The sequence below is a fragment of the Martes martes genome (genome assembly GCF_963455335.1).
Source record: "Martes martes genome assembly, chromosome: 3".
Lineage (NCBI taxonomy): Eukaryota > Metazoa > Chordata > Mammalia > Carnivora > Mustelidae > Martes > Martes martes.
The window spans coordinates 101,146,187-101,172,240 of NC_137890.1; the positions used below are offsets into that span (position 1 = coordinate 101,146,187).

The window sequence follows — 26,054 nt, forward strand, 5'->3', positions numbered from 1 at the left end:
TGAGTACACAGGAAGCAAGAAAAAATTGCTTATTGACAAAAGTGACAAAGAACCCTTATTTTGGTGTTTCTGAGTTGTGCATTTCCTGCAATCCTCATTAGCATGACAAGGAAACCCATTGCCAAGAAATTGTATGGTATTTGCTTTAGCTTCATCCTCCCATTGCGGGGCTTTGGAGAGTTAGCCCAAAATGTTTATTTTCTGGGTACTGAGATGTTTCAATGCCAGCGGGGCAGCTGAGATGGTGCAAATTGTTATTCAGATATAATTAAACCTAGGTCACATTCAAGTCCATTAAGCAACAGCCTCAAATCCTTTTAATTAATGGGTTCAGATTGGTTGGTCTGAAGGAGCTAATTAAATTTTTTCCAGGGTTTTCTATTTAAATAGATAATCATTGTGCATCCTGCATTTCCTCCAAAGTTCTTGGCAATTTAAGGTTGATGAAGGTATCAGCACTTGATGGCAGGCCCTGATTTTCAGAGGTCAGGACACATTGTGGGCTCCAGGTTTCTGGTGAAACCCACAGAGCCCCCCATCTGCATCTTCCGGCACCTTTCTTCTCAGAGTCAAAAGGATCTGGAAGCCCTGTGCTCTCCTGCAACCTGAGAGAGGTCATCTTTCCCCTGGAGAGCCTGCATATCCTTCCCAAAATCTGAGAGGGAGGGCAGATCACAGAGCTCAAAAGCCTGAAAGATAGTAACCCTGGATTCTTCATATTTAATAAAGCTGTGTTGTGTTGGCACAAGTCCTTCCCACTCTTGCCTTCCATTTCCTCTGGGGCTGTCAGGCATCATCCCCCACCCTCACCCCGAGCTGCATGCTGGGGCCACACCCTATATACTTACATTCTCTCTGATAATCTCACTCCTTTCAACTCCATGAGAAGAATAAGATCCAGGGGCACCTGAGTGGCTCCTTCAGTTAAGAGTCCAACTCTTGATTTCCTCTCAGGTCATGAGGTCAGGGTCCTGGGATTGAGCCCCAGGCGGGAAGTCTGTTGGAAATTCTCTCTCCCCACTCCCTCTGCCCTCCTCCCATGCATTCTCTCTCTCTCTCTCTCTCTCTCTCTCCCTCCCTCCCTCTCCCTCCCTCTCCCTCCCCCTCTCCCCCATCTCTCTCTCAAATAAATAAGTCAATAAAACTTTAAAAAAATAACAGTAATATCCAGAAACAGGACCTTCAAATGGTGGTGGAAATGGCCCTTATATTCTCCATCTCCTAGGCTCCTGCCACTGTGGTGTTCCTCACCCAGTGGTTCCTCATCCAGTGGTTCTGCCCGAGGGACAGTGCCCCCAGCTGGCAGTGGGAGGCTGGCAGTATATTTGGTCATCTCAAAGTTTACAGGAAATGAAAAGTTATTCCTCCAAAACAAACAAAGGTTAAGCGCGCTGTTTTGTGCAAAAGAATATACAGTCATAGGACAGGGAGTCTACCCAGAAAACCAGGGATTTGGGTTTCTTATCCCAGAAAAATCCCTGCGGGAGCTGCAATATGTCCAGCTTGGGCCATGCTCAGTGCTCAGTCCCGAAACTGAGTGCCCAGCCCAAACTTCCCGCATCTCTCTGTGGTGCCCAGGGAACCCAGCAGCTGGGACTCAGGTCTCTCCTCGTGGAACCATTCTAAGTAACTGTTCCATTTAGGCAGCTGCAAAGACGGAGTCGCTGGGGAGGGGGCCCAAGCCTGCCGTGTATCCAGTTCACCAATAGCCTTCACTCTCGGGGCCTGGCTGCGTGGGTGTTCCTCAGCGTGATGGCAGAAGGGAACGGTGCCATGGGGCCCCATTATCCTTTGGTGATAGATGTGCCTTCGCTGAGTGATCTCAGCCTTGGCTCCTTGGTGCGGTAGGGAAAGCTCACACCTCCCCAAGCCCAGACTTGGATCCCGCCTTTGAGAGCTTCCAGCCCTCCAGCACTGTGAAAGATCCCAAGGGCAAGAGCTGCACTGAGGCATTTCCCTGAGATGCTGTTTCAGTTTCGGACCCAGGAATCATTGCCAGTGAGCTGCAGCCAGGCCCCTTTGTCCCAGGGGTTGGGAGCTCTTTGGGTCTGCCCGAGGACTTGGAGAGTGTGTTTTTGCTGCCATCTATTGTCTGCCGTGGGGAGCGCGCGTGGTGTGCTTGCTGAGGAGGGAAGCCACTCAGCACCCTCTCCCCTCCACTGAGGGGGGAGATAAAAACGAAGTTGTTGGTTTCCCCCAGTGAAAACCCCATTATGAAAACCTGTGTTTACTGACCTACCATCATTTTAAAGCAGCTTCATTTGAACTGTAATCAAACCGCCAAATGACCTTTCTGTTCCACACCCCCCCCCCCCACCCCGCCCCAGCATCCCTGAAAGGGCCTGTTGTTCCTTTGGCTCAATGAAGAAACCTTCTGTTTAGTTAAGCAAGTGTTTTTCCAGTCATGTCTCCTGCTGAGTTACAGAAAGATTATTGTTGGGTCTTGGTTTTTGTTGTTGTTTTTTATCCTTTTAATACCCCCACCTTCTTACCCCCTCAACTGCCCACCCCCCCATCCTCCAACTCTTACTTCTTTACTTCCCCGCCCCCCAAAGGAGGAGAACATAATGATCTGAGCAGCTTCATGAGCCCGTAAAGGTCCCTGGTCCTGTTTCTCAGTTCCTGATGTGAGGTGCCTCCTCTTCACCCCACCCCCCAGGGTCTGGGAACCTTCCAGAGGCTCTGAGGCTTCCACATGGGAGTGAAGCACAGAATAGCCCCCTGTGAGCCAAGGACACCAGTCCTGATTGATGTGTTTATATATGGTGTGCTTTTCTGTCTTACAGCTCTTTGTTGGACTCGGGTTCCCTTACGAGGGTCCAGCTCCCCTGGAGGCCATTGCAAATGGATGTGCTTTTCTGAATCCCAAGTTCAGCCCACCCAAAAGCAGCAAAAACACAGACTTTTTCATTGGCAAGCCAACTCTCAGAGAGGTAAGCATCTATAAAAACTCCTACTTTCAACAGTACAAATACTAGCTACTTACTGAATGGTGCGAACCCATTTGAACCTCATAGCCTTGGACAGTAGATATCGTCAACGTCATTTAACGTAGCTGGGTGGAAGGAATGGGGGTGGGCAGGAACTCAGGGAGGAATGGCTGATGCCATCTCCTAACTAGCCTAACTCGGTGATGGCACAGCCAAGACTTGCCTCTTCTTCTGTTTGCCCGTCTACAAACTGTGGCATCTTTTCACTCTGCCTCAGCTCTCTCCTAATTCACACAGACCTCTCCAACTGTCTCAGTGGCTGAGCTCTGACTTTTTGAATGTCTAGAGTTTATGGAATAAGGTAATCCACCGGCTAACAGGCATTTTTGAAGAACATGTTCTCCACGGTGGGCTGTGGGGAATAGAGTGTGTGCCGTGGGGTCCTTTGCTGTCAACCTTGAAAGACAAGACATCTGATGGGCAACTGAAGTCCCATGCCTGGCGTTTTTGGCCACCATTAGTGGGCACCATCCTGAGAAGTAATCCTGCCATCACTCAAACTGTTGGCAGAAGCCTTATTTGAATTGCTTTCAGAGATCCTCTTAAAAAATCCACAGCGGGTGATGAATCACCACTGAAGGCAGTTGGATTCGATTCGGGGCAATCAACAAGTCATTTAGAGCATGTGGGCGATCACGCTGATGTTTCTGTATCTAGTCAAAAACAGGTGCGTGCAAGAATCCAGAGATCGATCTTCTTCTCATTTCCGTGGCTCTGTGGGCTGCTCCCCAAGAGGAAGCCTGTCGGAGCTGGCATCCTGGCAATGCCCCTGTCATCCAGGGCCTTCCCCTGGGGGACGACACGCATCGGCACCCACAATGTAGCTTCAGTATAGCAGCGCTGTGATTAAAGCGGATTTCAATTCTCCTTTTAAACCTTTCCGGGTCGATTCTCCTGAACCCCCCTCCCCCAAAAAGAGCATGAAATGCATTTTCCATGATCATTCTTCACTGATCAATCAGAGATCTTGCCCATGCATGGAGCTGATTATTTTGAGAGTTATTTTTTCTGACCCTCCCTGCCACTGGCAAAAGGGCCAAAGGAGGTGGAGGGAGAGGATTGAGATCCAATAGATAATCCTCAAAAGATTATTGTGTGGACCACACAACCTCTGAGGAGGAGTAACTGTGTGTGTGTTGACTCGCATGCTTGCTTTTCCTTCTGCTAATATAGTACACTTGAATTCTTCCCTTTGGGGAGTCATTCCTTTTGGGGAAGTGATTCCTCAGCAGTACTTAATGCACACCTGTGTGCCAGGTGCTGGGGGAGGCTCCAGGGCACAGAGCAGAAGGGTTCAGCCTGGCACCAAAGATCTTATTCTTTGGAATGATCTGAAGAGATGCTCTCTGGCAGTGAGAACATCTCAGTTTAGAAATCTCTGCTCTGGGGCGCCTGGGTGGCTCAGTGGGTTAAAGCCTCTGCCTTCGGCTCAGGTCATGATCCCAGGGTCCTGGGATCGAGCCCCGCATCGGGTTCTCTGCTCAGCGGGGAGCCTGCTTCTTCCTCTCTCTCTCTGCCTGCCTCTCTGCCTACTTGTGATCTCTGTCTGTCAAATAAATAAATAAAATCTTTAAAAAAAAAAAAAAAAAAAGAAATCTCTGCTCTGCCGTGCTCCTGACTTCTTTAAGACTTTTAGGATAGAGTTCACGGTAGAAAACTTGGGTCAATAAACCATCCCTGCTTTTTAAGTTAGGTGTAAGAAATCTCTGAAGTTTTACTGCTCACACTGTGATAACCACTTGTAATTTTCTTTTTTTATACTTCTATTGTGATTAAATATACATAATTTAAAACTTCATATTTTAACCATTTTAAGTGTATGGTTCACTGAGATTAAGGATATTCCTAGTTTTGTACAACCATCTCCAGAATTTAGTCATCATTCAAAACAGAAACTGTGTTCATTAAAGGCCAACTCCTCATTCTCCCCTCCCTGGTAACCTCTCATCTGTTTTCTCTCTCAACTTAAATTTTCTGTGAAATCACACAGTATTTGTTCTTTCGTGACTGGCTTGTTGCACTTAGCATAATGTTGTCAAAGTTCGTAGCGTGTGTCAGAATCTCATCCCTTGTTAGAGGCCTGGATGATATTCCATTGTATAAATACACTGCATTCTATGTATCTGTTCATCTGCAAACACTTGGGTTTCCATTTTTTCTCTGTTGTGATTTCATGTACAAGTATCTATTGGGTTCTCGCTCTTCATTTTTTGGGGCATAATATGTTCAAGTGGAGTTGTTGGAATTTACTTGTTATGCATTTTGAAATAGTTATAGTCTTAGGGAAGAGTTGCAAAAATAGTACAGAGGTTAGGTGTAATACCTTCAACCAGCTTCCCCTGATGGTAACACATTACAAAATTATAGTACAGTTATCAAAACTCATATCAAAGAAATGAGCCCTGATATCACAGCATTGTCTAAACTACAGAGTCTAATTGGACTTTGTCATTTTTTTCCACTAATATTCTGAGATCTGAGATCCAGTCCAGGACCCCACAGTGCATTTACCTGTCCTGTCTCCTTAATCTCCTCCAGTCTGTGACAATTCTTTGGTGCTTCACTGTCTTTCATGACCACGACACTTTGAAAGAGTACCAGTTGGCCTTTCCATATGCCCTTGACCACTTTGGATTTGACGGATGTTGTGTCTTGGTTACTGTGCGATGATACATTTTTAGCAAGAATGTCACAGAAGCGGTGTGGCCTTCTCGGTGTGTCATATCAGAGGGTGGGGGCATGGTATCAGTATGTCTAATTACTGATGGTGTTCACCTTGATCACGGGTTCAAGTTGTGTCTGCTGGGTTTCTTCACTAGAAAGTTACTAACTTTCTTTATATTGGGAAAAAAGAATATTTCGAAAACTACGCAAATATTCTGGTTCTCTTCAAACTTTTGCCCATTTATTTTTACCATGTGTCGGTTCATCTTGCCTACAGCAGTTATTATGGTGGTTCTAATGGTGGTTTTCTTTTTCCTCTCATGGTGATTTTTTTTGAATATGTGAAGAGCTAAGAACCCCATCTCTTTTTACTGCTATTTCTATAAGCCTTTGGGAAATGATCAGTCAGAAGTATCTTAGACTACATTGGCTGCTGGCACCTTTTTGTTATTAGTCATTCTAAAGATTCTGATGTCGCTTTGTTACAATGGGGTATTTTTTTCCTGAAAAAAAAAAAAATTAGGACGCTCATCCACGATCCATTTCCCAGTGAATGTTGTAATGTCACTGAGATCAGAGCAGCTAGTGTGAAGTTATTGAGGAAAGGATGTTCATCATTTCCTGTCCATTGTCATCACTTAGTAATGTGCTTCTCATTGAGGTGGTGGAGGTTTTCATTCTTCATGGCGTGAGAGGAGACAAGGCATTAGAGCTGCCCCCCAGGTGCTTGGCGCCTCCCATCCCTTCAGATGATTCCACCAGTGCTTAACTGGGACTCTAGTTAGACTGGCCCTGTGGGATCCTCTCAGTATTTGCTCTGCAAGTGACCTTGCAGAGATGACTCATCAGTTCTGGGCTCCCACGGGGGACCAGGATGCCGAAGGTCAGTTGACAGATGTGCATTGTGTCCCCATGGGGTCCCTGGTACTAATGGCTGCATGGGGGAAACTTATCAAGACACATTTCCTGTTTTCCAGGAGCTCAGATTTTGATACGGGAAGAAATAGCTAAGTCAATCGAGGGGAGAGTGTCAACTTGGAGTTGTGCCAGGTGGAGAATGTACTGGGTTAACCGAAAAGGGGATATTGGCAGAGCTGTGCTAGAAAGGAGGAGGAGAGGGGGGTTTCAAGCTTAAAAGGCATGAATGTTGATGAGTTGGATGGAAATCCCCAGAAGGTCACTTTGCCTTATGCAGGAGGGCAGGTGCCATCTGATGGCCATCTCCTCCTCTGCAGGAGACCGAGCAGGCTGAGAGCCAGCAACATCACAGAGGGAACTTGACCTCAAGGCCAGGTGGGCCACCCACTTGGCTCTTTCAGCCCACAAAAGCCACAAAATCCCCCAAACCAAAGCCACTTTTCATTGGGAGAGAGCTATCAATAGTCATGTAGAAGCCCAAGGGTCAAAAATCCCTAGAAATCAATTATTCTTTTTTTTTTCTGCAAATGGAAAAATTTTAACCAAAGTGGACATAATTACAAAGTTATTTTGTTGGGCCCTTGCTAGTTTTTCCAGTTAAGCAACAATTGATCCATATGAATCAATCTGTATAAATTGCAGGTGTGTCCCTTCTTTGCCTTGAAGAGAAAAGAAGTCTAAATTTCTACATGACAGTTTAATTTTATTTTTGTCTTTTCCATTGGACCAATTTTTAAAAACCATGATGTATACTCAAGGGAAAAAGTTCCATATGCCTTAAGTAATGTGGTCCATTCAAGTTATACTTTCAATGTGATATAAATTAGATTTTTATCTTTATGTTGGGAAACACATTAGTAGGTTCTTAATCATTATTTGGACATTTTGTAAACCATTAGAAATTCTCTGGCTTCAGGGATTTTTCCATAAGGAGAACTCATGTTCTCCTTAGAAATTTAATAGCCACTCTGAAGTAATGTCTCCTATTTAATAAGATTTTCATTACTTTTACAAACTATACTCCAGTAAATTTACTGATTGATATATGGGGCAGGAGCTCAGATCAGACGGTTCTCAATAAATTAATAGGGAGGAGCATAACATTCAGAGGGGAAATAATGAATTACAAAATGCCTTACTCATTAAAATTAAGTAACCCTCAGTAAATGTAAATGAATAAAACGATAATGGCTCAGCGTTCTGTATTTTCCAAGTGCTTAGAGCAACCTTGCAAATAAGTAGGGTCCTCGTAAAGGGGAGGGGAGAGAGACCGCCTATATGTAAGTGGCTGTGTAGCCACACTGACGATAACTTCAATTTACCCTGATTCCCTTGGAAGATTTAATCAGTTTGTTCTCCAGGCCACCAAGTGAAAACAGTGTGACATTTTACTCGTCTTCAGAAAAGCTCTACTGCAGGCATAAATTCAATCCTGGGATTTTTTTTTTTAGTTTGGCAAGTTTTAGGAGTGTGATTAAAAGACTATAGAGTTTACTTCAGGCTTCTTTTCGCCTTTGTCTCAAGAACCCAGTCGGTGCTGTAAAATTGTCACTTTCCTTTCCATCAAAAGCTAATGCGTTGTTGAAGGATCTCGATTTGAATTTGCTCTGCTCCTTCCTGGCTGTGTGGTTGCAGAATTGTAAATCCATATAAATCTCAAAATCCTCATGGATGCATAGGAAAAGGGATAAATGATGCACATGCAGGTGATCAGCTCAGTGCCTGGGCCAGCCAGAGGCCCCACTGATGCGTGTTGAATCTAAGATGTGTACTGGGGAAAAAAGATGCGGACGCTTCCCCAGCTCCATACGGCTGCTGCGGTCACTCTGTAGGTTCTATCACTGACCATGTGGCAGAGCAAAAGGAGAGGGTACGTATCTGAAGAATGGAGAACTGAACGGGCCAGCGAGGGGCGTGATTCTGGCAGAGGGGTCAGGCGCAAAGATATTTTCTCCTCAGAATTGTGATTTGCAGTGGCTCAGTCAGCATCTGACTCTTGATTTCCGCTCAGGTCATGATCTCAGGGTCCTGAGATCGAGCCTTGCATCAGGCTGCGCACTCAACAGAGAGTCTGGTGGAGAGTCTCTCTCTCCCTCTGCCACTCCCACCGCCCCCTTTCTTTCTCTCACTCTCAAATAACTCTTTAAAAAAAAGAGAGAGAGAGAGAGAGACTCATGATTTCCACAAGAGGGTGCCAATGACAGCTGGGAGCTGAGGCCCAGTAGCTTAAACTCTGGGTTTCCTGCCCTAAGTAGTGTATGCACACAATTGGTGAGGTAGGATATGAATAATGGTGGGTAGGACTGAGATAGAGAGAGGCCAGCGAAATCATCCCATCCCCTGTGTATACTGGAGTGTGAAGAAAAAGAGAACCAGCTTTGCCTCTAAAGCAAGAGCCTCAGCCCTACCAGACCCAACACCTGTTTGTCCCACTAATATGTTGTAAGATCTACTTTTGTGTCCTGAAACAAAATTCATCAATAATATACCCTGCCTACATATGTAATTCCAAGAAAGAACGATTCCCTAGTTCTAACATAAAGGAAAATAATTTGCAATAAGGAAATACATATTTCAGTATAAATATAGTCAAGAAATAATACCCATACCCAAGAACTATAGTAGTAAAGGTGTCTCCTGCCTCCTTACAATGAGTAAGTTTGTACTTAAGAATAAAACATTCAACTGAACATGGTTGGCCCTTATATGGTAAGGGTTTATGTTGCTTAAAAGTGATATTATGAAAGAGAAGCTGAGTTAAAAACTGCCTATACAATATAGACGGATACACAAATATGCAATTCCCATTAATGTGAGCACTACAAATACAGACTGATTTGGGCATGTTGTAATGGAGACACATCTCATCTGTGTGACAGTGACATGGTCGCCCTGATTTCTCCAAAGTGGTAACAGCTTATGGGGGAAGTTCCAAAGAAAACAGAGTAGGAACATCCCTTGATTTACATGGAATTTAGGTTCCTGGGAAGTTCAATGTATATTAAAACTGGGCCAAAGAGTTGGATTCTGTGAGCCCACATGGAAGCCCAGTGGGGCAGGTGGAAGCTGATGAGGGAGTGGACAGCCTGCCTCGCGAGGGGTCTATGACCCCCAGTCCTCGGCCACAGGTTCACAGCTCCAGGCAGCACCCCCAGTCTTTGTGAGAACTGAAAATGCTCTCACAAATGTCCAGAAAGCTCCCTTCCCATTACGCCCTGAAAGGATACAAGCATAAAGGTGGGAACCAGTTTGGGTGGTAAATTTAGCCGTCAGAGAAAGGACCCTTCAGGAGCAGAGAATCGCCAGCTTTCATCCTGGGTTGCTTTGGACCCTTTGTTCTTAAAATAAAAGCTCTGATTTTAGAGCTTTGCTGAATCCAAATTGTCTTTATCAGTATTAAAGCTCCAATGTGATGCTAATGATTTGTCCTGAAACCATTCCAAAATTCTCTGTTTTTCTGGTAGTCTTATTTCTCTTTCTTTACATTTTGTGTGTGTCATTACTCATCCTCCCATGACTTTAAAGCTTTGGCTTTATTGTAATTTTCTCATTCCCTGTGTGTCCTGATCCGTGTCTTGTAACAGATACCAGTTTGACCGAGGTGATTTTCAGGGCTGGGATGTGACCAAGAGTTGAACATTCCATTGTATCTTGGTGCAGCTTTGGGGGTTGAAGCCACCTTTTGGGGGTAATAGCCACCACGGCACCTGGTTTTGACTTTTCCAAGTGGGATTCAAGATGCGGAGTTATCACTCTTTTATTGTTCTCCACTTGTGGGTTCTCAGGAGGTTTTGATCATCAAGGAAGGACAAAAATGTCTTGTTAGCTACGCAAGTACAATGCCATAAAAAGCATAACGCTTCATCTAGCACAGAAGGCTTAAAAAAAACGTATTTGTGAGACTGAGGTGCTTTGTCTCTCTCTTGCAGCTGACGTCGCAGCATCCTTATGCTGAAGTTTTCATCGGCCGGCCCCACGTTTGGACGGTTGACCTCAGCAATCAGGAGGAAGTGGAGGCTGCCGTGAAAGCAATTTTAAGTCAGAAGGTTGTGTCTTCTATTCCATTTTCCCCCATCTGTGCTGTGACCTGAAATGTGTGGAAAGCCTCACAGGCCCTCTTGTTGAGTAACTGAAATATTTCCATGTCAGCTTGACTCTGGGATTAGAAGAGCCACGGTGTAGGATTTGGCCCAGGGAGGGTTCATGGGTACGCTGGCAGGTGGGAACAGAGCTGGTGCCCCCTGTGTGTGGATTCTCCGGAAGCTTTTGGCATGACTGCTGGATCCCAGATGCAATAGTAGGACTTTGAATTATGCTTGTCTCACTCTCACAGAGACCAGAATACACAGAGCTGCTCCCCTACCAAAAGTAAGAATGATAGGAGGTATTAAAGAAATACCGGGAAACGTTTTTATATAGCATTTATTTATTTGACTTTTTTTTTAACCTAACACCTAAATAGAATTTTGTATAAGTAACTGACATCTCCGGATTCTCCCGATCCACTTAGTAGGCATTTATTAAGTGCGTACTGTAGGCAGAGAGCCTCTGAGCCACTTTAGGGGACACTCACTCCCATAAACATAGTTGAAGCTGGCTTCCTGCCTATAGGAGGCTTCCCGCCCAGTGCGGATGGGCCAAGTTAACCTCTCCCAACCCCCTGGACTGCCTTCCACATTGGTTGGACTGCTCTGTATACTCCTCCTCCTACACTATACTCTCTTACAGTTATTTAGGGGAAGCAGTAGGGGCCTGGTTGTAAGGAGGACAGCCTGGAATTAGCTTGGGGTTGGGGTTCCAACTCTGTCACCTACTAGCAGTGTCCCCTCAGGCAGTTACGTAACCTCTGAGTCTTAGTTTCTTCATCTCTTTAAGTACTGTTAGCTACTGTATAGGTGTTTGTAAAGATTCAACGAGGTCATGAATATAAAGCCCTTAAGTGGAGCATCTACTGCATAGTGAGTGTTCAGTTGGTATTATTAAGTCACTATTAGTTTTACACATACGGTATTCTTATTTTTGTTATCAACAGTCTGGAATTAACTAGATTGTCAGCAACGTGAGGGCCGGAAATATGTCTGTCTCGCTGCTGTACTCTGTACCCAGCATAGTGATCTACCCAATGGATGGAGAGAGAGAGGAATAGGTATTTGCCCAATGTGTTCAGTGCCAGCAACAGGCAAAACATGGAGAAGTGGATGTCGGGGGAAGCTTTCTGGAAAATGCAGCACTAGATTAAGCCTTTTAGGGCAAGTAGGAATTTGCAAAGCTGAACTGAAAAGTGGACCCAGAAGGACCTGGGTTCAAGGCACAGTGTGAGTAAAGGGGAAGAGGCTGAGTGGAATGTGGCCCCACCGGCTTGCCTCACTATCTGCCATACATCGAGAGCTTCGCCACTGGAGAGTCATTCCTGAAGAGGCTGATGGTTCTGTCTTCTTTCTTGAGTCCCTGAGTCCCTTAGGGTATTAGTTTCTCAGGACTACCATAACAAAGAATCACAAACTTGCTAGTTTTAACAACAGAAATTTATTCTCTCACAGTTTCAGGACTAGAAGTCCAAAATTAAGATGTCAGCAGAACCATGCTCCCTCCGAAGCCTGTAGTGGGGGATTCTTCCTTGCCTCCTCTGTCTTCTGGTGGCCCCAGGCTTTGCTTGACTACTTGCAGCTGCAGCACCTTAATCTGTGTGTGTCTGTCTGTCTCTCTGTTCCATTCTTGGAAGGACATCAGTCTAATTCAGTAGGACCTCATCTTAACTTGATTACATCTGCAAAGACCCTATTTCTAAATAAGGTCACATTCACAGCTACTAGAAGTTTGGACTTGCACATTTTCTTTTGGAGCAACATAAATTCAGCCCACATCACTTGGCTAAGTGCACATATCCATGGAAAAGGAGTGATTTAAAAGGTAACATAGAAGCAGAAAATCTTGGATCATGGAGTACAAAACTTTTTAGGTGATAGGTCCCTTTTGTCAAACAAAAATCTAATTAATGGGAATGCTAGATCCAGAAGCACAGAGTGAGCCACTGGGTTGTCTTTGCTCATGGCTACATGAGATTGACTCTCTTCACTCCATGGAAACTCTAGTGCTCTACATTTTAAAACTCTGATCAACCTTTTTCCACCTTAGTCCAAAAATTATTCAAGACCATGTGAGAAAAAAAGTAATTATAATAGTAGCTTTTACATCATGAGAACCTCTTTCTACACATCTACAATCACTATCTATCTTTATGAGCCTTATCTCATTTCATCTTTATGAGCATTGTTTCACACAATTCTTCTACAGATGAAAAGATTGAGGTTTAAAGAAATTAAGTAATTTACCCAAGATCACATAGCTAATAAGTAGTAAAAACTGGATTAAAGCCTAGGTCTTTTTGACTAATGTGTTAAGATAATACAAAATTTAGAAAGGAAAAGAAATATGGAAAGAAGTTAAAGGGAAAGATAAAAGTGGGAATGAGAACTGAAGTAATTAATGTGCTTAATACAAAAACTATTGTCATTAAGATCATTATGCTTCTTAGGAATGGGTCAGAAATTGAGTGCCAGTCTTTCTCATATTTACTTACAAGATGTTAAATTATGTGACACACAAAAAGGCGAGATAACATGACCCATTATTAAGAGAGGAAACAGTCACTAAAACCAGACCTAGAGATAGCCCAGATGTTGGAAATTATTAGAAAGCAACTTCAAGATGCTAAGATAAATATATCGAAAGTTTTGGTGAAAAAGGTGGACAGTATATGTAAACAGAAAGCTAGGAACTTTTTCTCAAAGCCAAAGCAAAAAATACTAGAACTGAAAAGATACTGGAAATGAAGGCTCTTTCAGTGGCTTTATCAACAGAGTGTACATAGCAGAGGATAATATCAGTGAACTTATCAATATCAATAGACTAGAGGAATTTTGCAGATTGAAACAAAAAGAGAAAAGTGAATGAATTTAAGAAAAAACATACAAGACCTATGGGACAATATCAACAGCCCAATTTATGTATAATTGGAATCTCAGAAGGAAGAGAGAATAGCCAGAAGACATATTTAAAAAGATAATGGCTGAGAATTTTCTGAAATAAATGACTGACATCAACCTGCAGATCCTGGGAGCTCAATGAACCCCAAGCAGGATAAATATGAAGAAAAACAAGTATACATTATTGCCAAACTGCTGATAACAAAAAATTAGGGGAAAAAAGTCTTGAAAGCAGCCAGAGAAAAATCCATTACATTTAAGGGGATAACAGTATGAAAGACCACCAACTTCTCATCAGAAATAATGGAGACCATAACAAAAGGTCCCTTGGAGGCAGAATGTGTAGGGTCTTTAAAACAGGTCATGCTAAGAATTCTGGATTTTATTTTAAGTATGATGGAAAGTTTCAACCAGGGGAACGGCATGACCTAGTTTACATTTTAAATCAGGAGAAATTGCAGAATGTGTCTGACTTAAATCCTATGGTTAGTAGATAGAGGAGACAGTCAGGACTGAATTCCTGGTCTTCTGGTACCTTCCAAGATCATCTCTCATTGAGTGATGCCAAGCCACCACTGTCCAAGGTCAGCTGATTTCTGAGAGCTCTTCCCTGTAGGAATTGTACTCGGACTTAGAGCAGTCAGTGGGTGCTAGAAGAGACAGGACATCTCACAAGAAGGGAAGTAAAAAGAAAGGGAAGGAAGAGGTGAGAAAATAATGGAAGTTTTCCAAGGCTGGCAGGAGCTACACAGTGTAGCCTGCAGGCTTCCTTCCTGTGGCCAATGGTCCTTTCCCACAGACCAAGATGGCCAAGAATATTTCCCGTTTCTCCACAACCGGCCCTGCTTAGGTTGCTCAGTAACTGGATGTGCTGTTAGCATTCCCTTTCATTCCCTTCCCCAAGGAGGCCTTGACTCCTTCCTGGAGGATTATCATGCAGAAAATTACCCCAGGCCCCTGCCCCAAGCTCCACAATAGTTCCTACCTCAGAGGCCTGCCGGGGTTCTTTTATAGCCAAAGCCAGGAGTCTGGAGAACTTTCCCACAGAGGGCCCCATTCCTGTCCGCAGCAGGGTGGCTAGTGGAACCCACTGGCAGGGGTGGTTTAAGAATACAATTACCTTTTTTTGGTTTGCGTTTCCTGTATAGGAAAATCATTTGGCTTCATATTATTTAAAACAGTGAATGGGCCACCAAGCAATTAATGAGTCAGCATCCCTTTGGTTAAATTGGGTTTGGTTGGTAGGAGGACACAGGAAGAGCCATTTTTCTGTGTTTATGCATTGAGCCCTTTGAATTAATTCATTTCCATGTCTAAAGGCTGCCCTATAGAATAAGTTATAGGAATGGCCTCCTTCCCACCACATAATTGGATCTGTTGATCGTGACAATGGCCACCGTTGTGTTATTTCACTCCAGAAATTCTACTTATCACCACATAAATGATCCTAGTATGCCAAGTTCTCTGTCATGGTTTCTTTCTGTTCCTTCTGTGGAACTTTGAGAAGAGACCTATCTGCAGGCAGGTCATAGTAAGCCTCTGGAATCACTCGCAAAGGATGAGTAAGCAAATATCCTCTGAAAGGAAAGAAAATTTTGCCTTTGGTGTGAAGGGCTATGTCTGGGTTGAAAAGGGCACAGCTCGTGCAAAAGCTTGAGGTAAGAAGGAGCAGGTTTGCAACACTGAAGTCAGTTTTCTGAGTATTTTGAGCTCTTCTGAGGTGCTCTACTGAGGAACGAGATGACCTGTGTTCTTGCAAAATAGTCCTGCCCCGATAGTGTAATACTTACGGCTCAGGCTCTTTCAGCTCTCTCTATGCAGATGTAGGCAGGGATGCTGGAGATAAAAACTGCATGATGCATTATATGATCGTGGGTTTGAAGATATATTATGAAATTAATAGTCATGGTTAAAGAAGAGTTCATGTATAATGTGTGAATCGACACAGAAAAAGAGGGGAGAAGGTCCCCTGTGACCATGGAAGGATGTCTTCTCTGTCAACTGTCCTATTTTCCACAGGCCTCAATTCACAGGCATTCTGTCCAGCTCTCCACCCTGTACATTTGAGATCAGCAAGTGTAGGACTAAGTGGTGGCCCTCTATCCTGTTGCTGGCAGTTGCTCTTGGGCTCTCCGAAGCTGTCCCAGACTGGATTGCTAGTGAATTTGTCCCAAACATAAAGTGAAATTTTGATTTCAGATTGGTAATGCTTGCTGGATGCCGCCCAAACACAAGCCTTGTAGTGTGGCCACACACACTGTGCAGCAGAGACGAAAACCCACAAGTCTTCCCTGTCCCCAGGTGTCCAAATCATGATCACAATGCCTCCCCGACCCCAGAGAAGCACCTTCTGGGATTTCCTCCTGCCTTCTGATAAAGCTTGGGCTCCTTAGTATAGAAATCCTTCTGTAGAAATCCAGTGAACCTCTTCCCAGCCTTGTCTCCCCAGGCTTTGCCATCCCACGCTCTACCCACCTGCTGTTCTTGCATGTCTAACCTCCTACTGCTCGCACTAGCCAGAATGGCTTCCACATCTTGGCTTGCTGGAGTCCTAGCTGGCTTTAAAAAAGCCCAGCATGAGCAGAAGTCTGCTTTGACCTTCTAGCCTCCGGGTCCCTTGGCTGAACTCTTTGTGGCACTTTATGACTCTGTTCCTTCCCCACACATTCTTTAGCTATGTGCTGACCTCACCTTTGAGTGCCGACCAGTGCTTTCGTCACCATCCTGGGTCCTTACCCACTCATCATGTGCCCTTCTCCTAGCATTGAGCACGCGTCCATTCAGCAGGTGTTTGCTGCCTTCCTCCGTGAGCCACACAGCCCAGCAGCCGTGGAGCGCCTGCCCTCTGGAGCTTAACCTCTAACCGATGATACTCCCCACCTTTTGTAGAATGCGTGCTGTGTTCCAGACACCAAACTAAGCACTTTACTTTTTTTTTTTTTTCACATGACCATCACCACAGCTTAAAAGAGGTAGATTTTTCTTCTCACTGTTTTGCACATGAAGAACGTGAGGCTCAGAGGTGGTGGGCACTTTGCTCAGGGTCCCACAGCTAACCAGGAGTGGGGTGAGGTTGTAAACCCAGGTTGGTTGACATCCGAGTTCATCGTCCTATCCCCTCTTGAGGCACGTGAGTGTGCGTGAGCCAGGGGAGGACTGGGTAAGTGTCCTTGGTTCTCTGTCTCCTTTCATGATACCATGTTCTGCTTCTACAGATTGAGCCATACATGCCATATGAATTCACATGTGAGGGAATGCTACAGAGAATCAACGCTTTCATTGAAAAACAGGTAAGGCTCTTCAGAAATCCTTTGATCCCATCACCCCGGGGGCTCTTATGAACATCTAAGAGCTACCATATTTCTGTGGTTATTTTCCTGCTTTGGAAGACTCTAGAAGCTGGGTAATGGCTTGATGGAATTTTGAAGCATGCACTGTCGTGGTCATCCAAGAGACTTTGTCCTAGTTAAGAATGTTCTTTATGGGGGCGTCTGGGTGGCTCAGTCGATCAAGTGTCTGCCTTCAGCTGAGGTCATGATCTCAGGGTCCTGGGATCAAGCCTCACGTCAGGCTCCTTGCTCAGTGGCGAGCCTGCTTCTTCCTCTCCCTCTGCAGCTCCCCCTGTTTGTGCTGTCTCTCTCCCTTTTGTCAGATAAATAAATACATTCTTAAAAATAAAGAATATTCTTTGTGATTGTGGAAGGTCAAAATGGAAACTTAAAATGGGAGAGACTGGATAGTCAAGGTGAAGCCCTCCTGAACCATCAGACCTGTGCCCTGAATTGGTTCAGAGGGACATCACGAGGACTTAGGTGGGGAGGGGAACAGAGAGACAGTTCACTGGTCCTGCCTGATCTTTGTTTCTCACCCTAAGAAAGGCAGGGACTGAAACCAGGGGTTTCTAGCATTCCTTTAATATATGTTCAATAATTCCAAATATATTAGGACTTCTTAGTGGTTTTCAAATATCTTTTCAAACACGACCCCTTTTCAAATGAAACATTACATGAAGCCTAAGAATAAAACAGATAAAAGGAGGGCTTCAGTGCTAAAGTGGGGGAAGGGGGGTCCAAGAGTCCACCACCCCCAGCAGAGCTTGCAAACTCTGGCTTGTGCTTGTGGCAGTAAAGGCCAGGAACACCACTGGCATCCTTCTATAACATTTTAATTCCTTAGTCTTCAAAAGCAGCTCAGAGCTACAAATAGACAGATGCAGAACCCCTGTGGGCAAAGCACTATGAACTCCTTGGCCACATTTCAGGAATGGGGGTCTCCTCTTAAAAGGCAAAGCAAAGTGTCTTGGGATGATCAAGAGATCTTTACACAATAGGGGATGAGGACCGTGCAGGCTAAAATAGAAATAGTGTGTTGCAAATGTAAGTAGTGTAGACAGGAGGTCCCAAATAGGTTTCGAAGGGAAGGTTTGAGGCAACAGGCTGGAGAGCCCCAGGCAGTCCAGGACACTGCTGTTGGAGAGGGAGAGCGGTGGTGGGCAGAGGCTTAAGGGAGGCGTATCTGGTATTCCGGGTGCCTGTTCATGGCCAGAGGGCATGCTGTGCAACCCCGCCATCTGGGTTCACAAGGTTTTGGTTTTATGATTTGGGTGCTTACTCCGCCTCTCTGGGCCTTAGTTTCCTCTCTTGTAGAATAAGGATAATAATAGACGTCATGGGGCAGGAAGTGCTTAGTACAGGGCTGGCCCGTAGTGTTCCATAAATGCAAACGAGTACTGTTGATCACTTAATAGATGATATTGTGTATCCTATCACAGTGTATTATTATATTGCGATATCATAGAATGGGATATAATATGACTAAGCATCTGAATCGCCGTCTCATTCAGTCTTCGTGTAGTGTCTTGATTGGCCACGACCTCATCAGCATCCTAACTCGAGCAGCTCTTTACGTGCAGACTTCACAGGAGTGCGTCCGGAACACGTCCCAGCGCGTTGTCTCATTCAGTCCTCCCCATTATCCCAGGAGGCGGCAGGAATAGCCCCCCTCTCTGGGTGGCGGGACCAAGATTCACAGTCTCGGGCTAACGCGTCATGGACTCCAGGTTCGATGCTGGTTTGGTCTGAGTGCAGGCGTGTCCTCGCAGCATGGCCAAGGCTGCCAGCTGGGGCTGGTGTCCCGGCGCTGGGCTTGTCATCTTCATTCACCTTCCCGCAGGTGCCGAGAGGACCTGTGGGTTCTCCGCTGGCAGGGAGTTTTAAGCTGTCACAGCTCTTGTCACAGGAACCGATCTGAGATTGTAGCAGGATCCCCGCAGCTGCTTCTGAAACCCGATTCCTCCCCTCCTGTCTCCACTTCCTCTTGGGGAAGATGGTTCCTCACTGCCACGTAGAGAGAGACTCTTCATCGGGTTTATTTGAAGACTCTTGAATCACAGCCAGTCCTTAAAAGTTCTCCTGTGGCCTGTTATCTGGAACTCTATTACCAGCTTTCCTTTCCAACAGGAAGGTCGCATTCCCTAGAGTGACCAGGCACCGTGCCCCATAATGCAGGAGCATGCCTGGTCCATTCACCTCCATACCCCACACGGCCTGCCTGGCACAGAGTAGGTGCACAGTAACTCCCATCTGAAGGCAGGAACAAAAATGAATGAGCGCGTGTGCGCGTGCTTGCGCTTTTCATTCACATGTCCCAGGGGCCAGGAAGCTCACCTTGGACTGTATGATTTGGAATACATGCTAATTAAACTGCCCTTGCACACCGCTCCCCAGCACAGACTCCTGCAGAGCCCACGGTTCACAGACATCCATCGCTTTCTCTTTTGTCTGCTATGGTTGATTCCCGCATCCACTGGGGAAATGTCAGCCAGAGTGCACTGTGGACCGGGCCGGGATCTCAGCAGGATGGCAGGGAACGAGTCCCTGTCCTCAGGTAGCTTCAGGCCCCCCCAGAGAAGCCATTCAGGACCACAGGCCATGCCACCGCCATAGGGTCGGACTCTGTAACAGTGATGTAACCGGGTCCTTAGGGGTCGCGCCACTCAGCCTGCAGAGCAGGGAAGGCGGGGAGAGATGGGGAGAGTGTGTCCAGCAGCATTTTGTGCGAGATGAGCCTTGACAGCAGACAGAGCGGTTATGAGAAGGACTGTACAGGTCAAGACAAAAAGGCTTGGGGGAAAAAAAGAAAGCATGGTGAGTTATCGGAAGCTGAGTTATGACCAAAGGGAGGTGATGTGAGAGACAGGGCTGGAGGAGGAAATAATTCGTGAGTAGATCCTCAGGCTCCACCAAGAATGCAGATTTGATCCTGGGACAGCAGGAAGCTCAAGAAAGTTTTTAATGCAGGATGAGGGCAGTGAGACTCTTAGATTGGTATTTTAGGAAAATTCCGTCTAGAAATCTTGTATGGGGGGCATTTCCTGTTAAACATTTTCTCGGTGCTGCTACACAAGCCAGAAAGAGGCCAATTTTGAGTTAATCCAGGCCTCCGTGGAGGGTTTTCTTGAGGCCATAATGCTCCCCCAACTTTAGAGGGGTACGGGAGGTCAAGACCCCATTGATTCAGTTTGGGTCTTCAGCCTCTAACAGTTCTCTCCAGGCCTCAGTATTTTAGAGCTCAGGGTGTTCGTTATTTTTTTCAGCTAGAATTTCATCAAAGAGCAGGGAGTCTGGAGTGAGGGGTGTTTCTGGTGTGAACGGAAAGCCTCGAGCTCTGAAGATTGGTGGCAGCTCAAGCTTCCCGTCCCTTGAACTGTAGGAGCGCCGCAGCCCTAATTAGGCTGATCCCTGCCTTCAGAGTCTTCCGTGTGATCTGCAAGGGGAACAAGGAAGCTTTTATCTCAGAACCTTTTCAAGGTTGTCCATCACGCTCACCCACGGCAACGGGAGCCAGGGGAAGCCAATTGACAGCAATTGAGAAAGCCCCAGGCTTCAGTGGTCGATGAGTGGCTGACAGCTGGAAATCTACCTCATACCCAGCCAACCCCGGGCTCACTCACCCAGTGGGAAAGAGTCGTGACTTGAGGGAAACCACTTGCTTTTTTCCCGTCATGCCCCGGCCCTGCACACACCACCACTGCTTGGCTGTACTGGAAGTGTTGATTTGGGTTGCATGTTCTTCCAAATCAGTACTCCGTACGAAGGGCTCTCTCCAGCAGTGGGGGAGGAACTGCGGGGTGGTGCCAAAGCAAAAATCCCTTGTAACCTCAGCTCAAGAGCAGCATTCTTCCCTAACCTGAGTGTCCAGGCCTGTTAAGGTTCTCATGATGCATTTCTTGGGAAAGATTTAGGTATTTGCCTCAGGCCAGAGGGGGTAGAACAGGTTCTTTTGAAGGAATGGCTGTGTTCAGGTTGCTTTCTGAAAACCATGCTTATGTTCCTCATTCCTATTTTCTTTATTTCCTGTAAAGATCCTGTAAATGTGCAAGATGATTATGCTCATATTATTTTGCAAAGAGCTGTGTAATTCATATGAAAAACGTTCCGGCGATATGGAAGGAAAATGAGTTAACCTCAAGAGCCACCATGGAATCAGCTTCTGCTCCTGGGAAATCTGGTTTCTCTGAGCCCATCTCAAACTCCCCAGCGAGTGTTCTAGATGCAAGGACAAGCCTGGTCGTGAATCCAGATAGTCCAGGGTAGCAAGGAGTGGTGGTGGAGCAGACAGGTTGTGGGGGAAGAGGAGGAGGAACTGGAACTGAAAAGGGGACAGGGTTGGCGCTAGATTGGGGAACGTTTGCTCTTTGGGGAAGTGGACAGCTGCTGCTGGCTCAGCCATCCCTGATCACAGATACTGACTGAAAAATGCTTGAGGGCTGGAGGCCCCACTCTCCATGATCTTGGGCATGTTCCTAACCTCCCCAGCCTCTTGCTTCTTCTGTGCAGTGCGGATACCTACCCCAAAAGGTTGATGGAGGAATCAATAGACTAATGCAGGTATAGGGCCGAGAGCAATGCCCGACGCAGAGTAGGGCCTCGGGAAGCCTCAGCTGCTTGCTGCTGCTGGAGCCCAGCCCCCAACCGAGGTGTGCTTTTAGGGAGCCTCATTGAGACATAAGTTACAGACCAAAATTCACTCCATGTAAGGATACAATTTAATGATTTTTTAATCACATTGATAAAGGTATGTGGTTACCACCAAGGTCTAGTTTTATAGCATTCCCATCCTCCCCCAAAATCTCACTTGATACCTATTTTGCAGTCTTGGCCCCAGCCCCCAGGCATCCCAGGTTCTGTGTTCTGTTCCTGGAGATTTGTCTTCCCTGGAGATAACTGGCTTCTCGGACTCAGGGTGATGTTCATGAGGTCCATGCGCGTTCACATATCAGTACTTCATTCTTTATGGTTATTATTATTATTATCATTATTATTGCTGAATAGTGTTCCACTGTGTGGCTCTGCCACTGTTTATTCCTGCATTCACGCCTGACGGACGTGCGTGCCACTCCCACCTTTGGGCGGGTGTGAAGAGTGTGTGAACATTCCCACACCTGTGGATGTGTGCTAGAGGATGTGGGAGGTCTGTGGCTAACTCCTATAGAAGTGAGCTTGTTGGCTCATTGATTTGCACATGTAGAGACCAACCGTGGAGATGGATGGCGACAGCTCAGCATCACAGCCACCTCCTGAGTTATACCTGTGGAGACACAAATCTACACCCACTGCTGGCCGTGAGCCCAGCAGCCATCTGGGGACAATGTTCACTCTTCTGAGGACAGCACAGGCCGAGAATGGGAGATATCATTGGGCAACTGAAATGTCTTTAATCCGGTCAGTCATTATTTATGGAACACCTGTTTTGTGCCAGGCCCTGGGCTCTCTCAGCTGTAACAGAAAGAACAAATATGTCCCTCACCTCTCAAATAGCTGACGGAATTTGACTCAAACCCCAATTTCAAGGCCTACAACCTGTCCCTTTCTTTTTTTTTTCTTTTGTCTTTTTTGCCTCCCAAATTCCTGGCCTTACTTCTTCTAGGTCCCACCCCCAGACCTGTATCTGCCCCTGTCTCCTTGGCTGCACACAGTTTGTGCAGAAATCCACTTGCCCTTGCTGTGTCGGGGACATAGTAACTCTACACGGTTTGCCCAGGACCGGGTGTGGGGCTGGAAGAGATCCCTTCACAAACAGCCAGGAGAGAGGGCAAGCCAGCACCTCATGGGGAGGGGCGGGGGCAGCACCCTGTCATCTTCTCTGCTCTTTGGCTGTTTCTGGGAATCACATTTTCTCCACACTGTGGCTTGGCCTTCGTGACAAAGGCAGCGCCCTTACTTCAGTTCCACAGTAAGTTGTCTTCGCTTGGGCAAACGTTGCCTATTCTCATAAAGTTCCTGACAGTAAACCTTTCTTATTAGAGTCAATTCCGGAGAATTTCAGAAGAGTCAAATTTAGGGGAATTCGGTGACCTGTTGAAATAATTGTTAGAGAGGAATGCAGATGTTCTGTATTCTAAGTGGGCTTGTTAACCAGGTTGGAAAACTATTAAGTCTCATCCTGGCTCTAGAAAGTCTCTCTGAAGTAGAATATTGTTCCTTTCTACTTTTACTGTTAAAGCCCCTGTTCAGCCGCTCTATATTGTGCACCAGCTATCCGCAAAGCACCGTGTTTGTGGGAACCCAGTAGCTCCTATGCAGCCTATGAAACCCAGCCCAGGAGTCCCTACTACCTAGAAGCCTTCTCTGACTGCTTCCACCACACTTCCTATCCCCACGAAGTTAATCATTTACCTACTCTGAGTGGCCTTTCCATCCTGTTTGGACATCTGTTTTCTGCTGTTCTGTAATTCTTTAAATGTTGGCCTTAACATTTAAGAGCTAAAGATGTGTGCAGTGACTCCACGGGACCCCCGGGACCCCACCTTCGCTATTTCTGGCCCCCACCACGCACACTCTCAGCTCCTACTGCATGCAACTCCCTGCTCCTCTGGAAGCCTGTGAGACACTCCCTTGTCACAGCCTCTGATCCTGGTTTGCCTGTGCCTGGAATGTTCTTCCCAGATCCTTGCAAATATCTGGGTCTTTTCTCAAATGCCCCTTCTCAGTGGTGCTCTACCTGGACACCCTCTCCCTCAGCAGTCTCAATCCTTTTTCCTCACCTCATTCTCTTCTAGAGTGCTTACTACCTATGAACATATTATATATATTTTTTCTGTCTTTCTCATTGAATATAAGGTCTATGAAGGCGGGAGTTTGGTGGCTCCTCTTTTTCACCAGTACCCAAGGGCCTAGAAAACTAGAAAAGTCTCTTGCAAGTAATAGTAAGATCCAACCTGTAGATGGCGTTGTTTATATCAGGTACTTTTTTGAACACTTACCAATACCTATGATAAAGTTTAATTTATAAATTAGGTACAATAAGAGCGTAGAACTAGAACAATTATAACAAGGTACTCTAACCCACGTTATGAGACTGTGGTCTCTGTCCTGGTATCTCGCTGTGCTGCGCTCACCTGTCTTGTGATGCTGTGAGGAGACGAACTGCCCGTGTGAGGAGACGACGTCGGGGAATGACGCAGGCGCTGGGACGTAGCTGCCACTGACCCTCTCTGATGGATTGTCAGGAGGAGGATCATGTACTTTGAGATGACTGTTGAGCCAGGGAGCTGAAACTGTGGAAAGCAAAGCTGTAAAGGCGTTCAAGGGGGGGCAGTTCTGAACCCTTAGGCTTTTCTGCTTCTCAGCAAGTGTTTAGTTGAATGAATGAACCAGTGGATGGGTGAGAGGAGGAGGAGACGAGGCGGGTGGGCCTTGCCATACTCGGCTGTTCTGAGGTGGGAGAAACGGAAGGCCTCTAGCCTCCCATGAACACCCAGGCAGGCTGGCCCCTGGGCATGAGAAGAGACTTACGACTGGAACCGCTGGTTCAGTTGTGCCCTGTGGGTAGCTGGACAAGAGATGGCTTTCATGGGTCAGGTGTTATACCTCATCCAGGTTTCAGCATGTACCCCCCAGACCTGGGAGCAAAGAAGGGTCTACCCTGGAATATGATCTTTACCATCTCTAGGTGCCTCCTTATGAGTCATCTCGTTTTGTCTCACCGGAATTCTGTAAGGACTGAAAGACCTTTGTAGATGTGAAAGCAGGCAGAGAGCTTGAGGGCTGTCGGTGGGCGTCCCCTGCTGGAGGCCAGAATCGCATCCCTCATCCCCACACTCCCTCCTGCCTCACCTGGCGTCATGCTTACCAGGACACCTTCAGGCTCTCCAGATGGTTCACCAAGCCTCAGAAAGGTCCTGCTGCTATTTGCACTACTTCTTATCCTCCTGGCCCCCAAGACGGACTACTGAGAGGATGCCAGACCAGCCCGCAGTGAGGCATGAGCCAGGGTGTCTGGGACCCAACAGCTCACGTGAAGGTGAGCTAATAAGCCTGCCTGTTGAAGGGAACCCTCTGGTTGACTAAGAAACAAGCCAGTGGGGCGGCTCCGCGTAGCCTTGAGGCAACATCCCTTCGTGTAGAACCTACAGCATCTTCTGCTGGGCTCTGTTTATCCAGGGCTGCCCCGGCCTCTACAGATGCCCACACTGCAGTGCCGCACAAACACACCCCTGCCACTGTACAGGGCAGAGGTCCCTCACTCCGTGGAAGGGCGAAAACAAGGAGCCAAGTGGTTGCAGAGCACCTGCCGCTGACCAGCCTTCGGTCAGTTCTGTCAGCTCAGATCTGGGCCTTCCCACTGGAAGCACTTTCCCTGGTCTAACACAGCAGAACCTTGCCCCTTGTTTCATTTTTACCCCTTGGACTGCTCCACATAACACACAAGGCCGAGAATGGGTAAGAGACCATTTCTTAAGGGTCCACCAGACCGAACAGCTGTAGGGATACTGTCCTCAGGTCTAACTGCCTGTAGACATCTGTGGAGAGACATTCTATGTTTTCTTACAAGCTGTAAAAGCCATAATTGGAGCCTTCGGCAGTCATGGGTTTCTGGCTCCCCAGCCTCATCCAGGGGTGGGCCCCGCTGAGTCCTGGAAGCAGGGAGAAGAATCCTCACGGAGCCTCTAGTGATGTTCGGTGTAATCTGATTTGGTTTCCTGGATGTTCAGCCATTCTGTATGCTCACATGTAGGCTTTGGCGTTGCATTTAAAATCTCTTTATGATAATGCCTAAAGGCTATAGAAGTTCTCAGATTGCTTCTAAAGAAGTAGAAGAGTAGAAGCCAAGTTGCTTGCATTAGGCAGCCAGAGAAATAAACCAAAAAGCAACAATTAACCTTTTCCAAATATCTGTGCACCCGCTCAGCTTTGATCAATGACTCCATTGATCATGGTGTGTTTGGTGACATCCATCCTCACGGGATGGACAGAGTACCAAAGGGCAGCCAGTAAGCTTCTGTTTGCTGCCAGGTAAGAGAGCCACAGCCACCAGTGAACTCCGTGACCCAGTTCGCAGTGCCGTGGTCTGTGCTGTCACGCCATTCCCCTTAGTAACAGCTCCCAGTCCAGGGTTACTGTGACTCCCGGGCTTAAAATGCACATGGATTGCACTCAAGATCATCATGAATCAATCACCTGGGTGGCTCAGTTGGTTAAGGGTCTGCCTTCGG

The 26,054-nt window shown here is 46.4% G+C and overlaps 1 protein-coding gene across 1 annotated transcript in view; it reads left to right on the plus strand.

The window, feature by feature from the left end:
• MGAT5 (alpha-1,6-mannosylglycoprotein 6-beta-N-acetylglucosaminyltransferase) overlaps nucleotides 1–26,054 on the plus strand; it is a 312,019-nt gene that overhangs the window by 277,678 nt on the left and 8,287 nt on the right. The window contains exons 14-16 of the mRNA XM_080799785.1: nucleotides 2,787–2,933; nucleotides 10,502–10,618; nucleotides 16,774–16,848. Coding sequence (XP_080655911.1) covers nucleotides 2,787–2,933; nucleotides 10,502–10,618; nucleotides 16,774–16,848 — 339 coding nt within the window. The remainder of the gene's footprint in view (nucleotides 1–2,786; nucleotides 2,934–10,501; nucleotides 10,619–16,773; nucleotides 16,849–26,054) is intronic.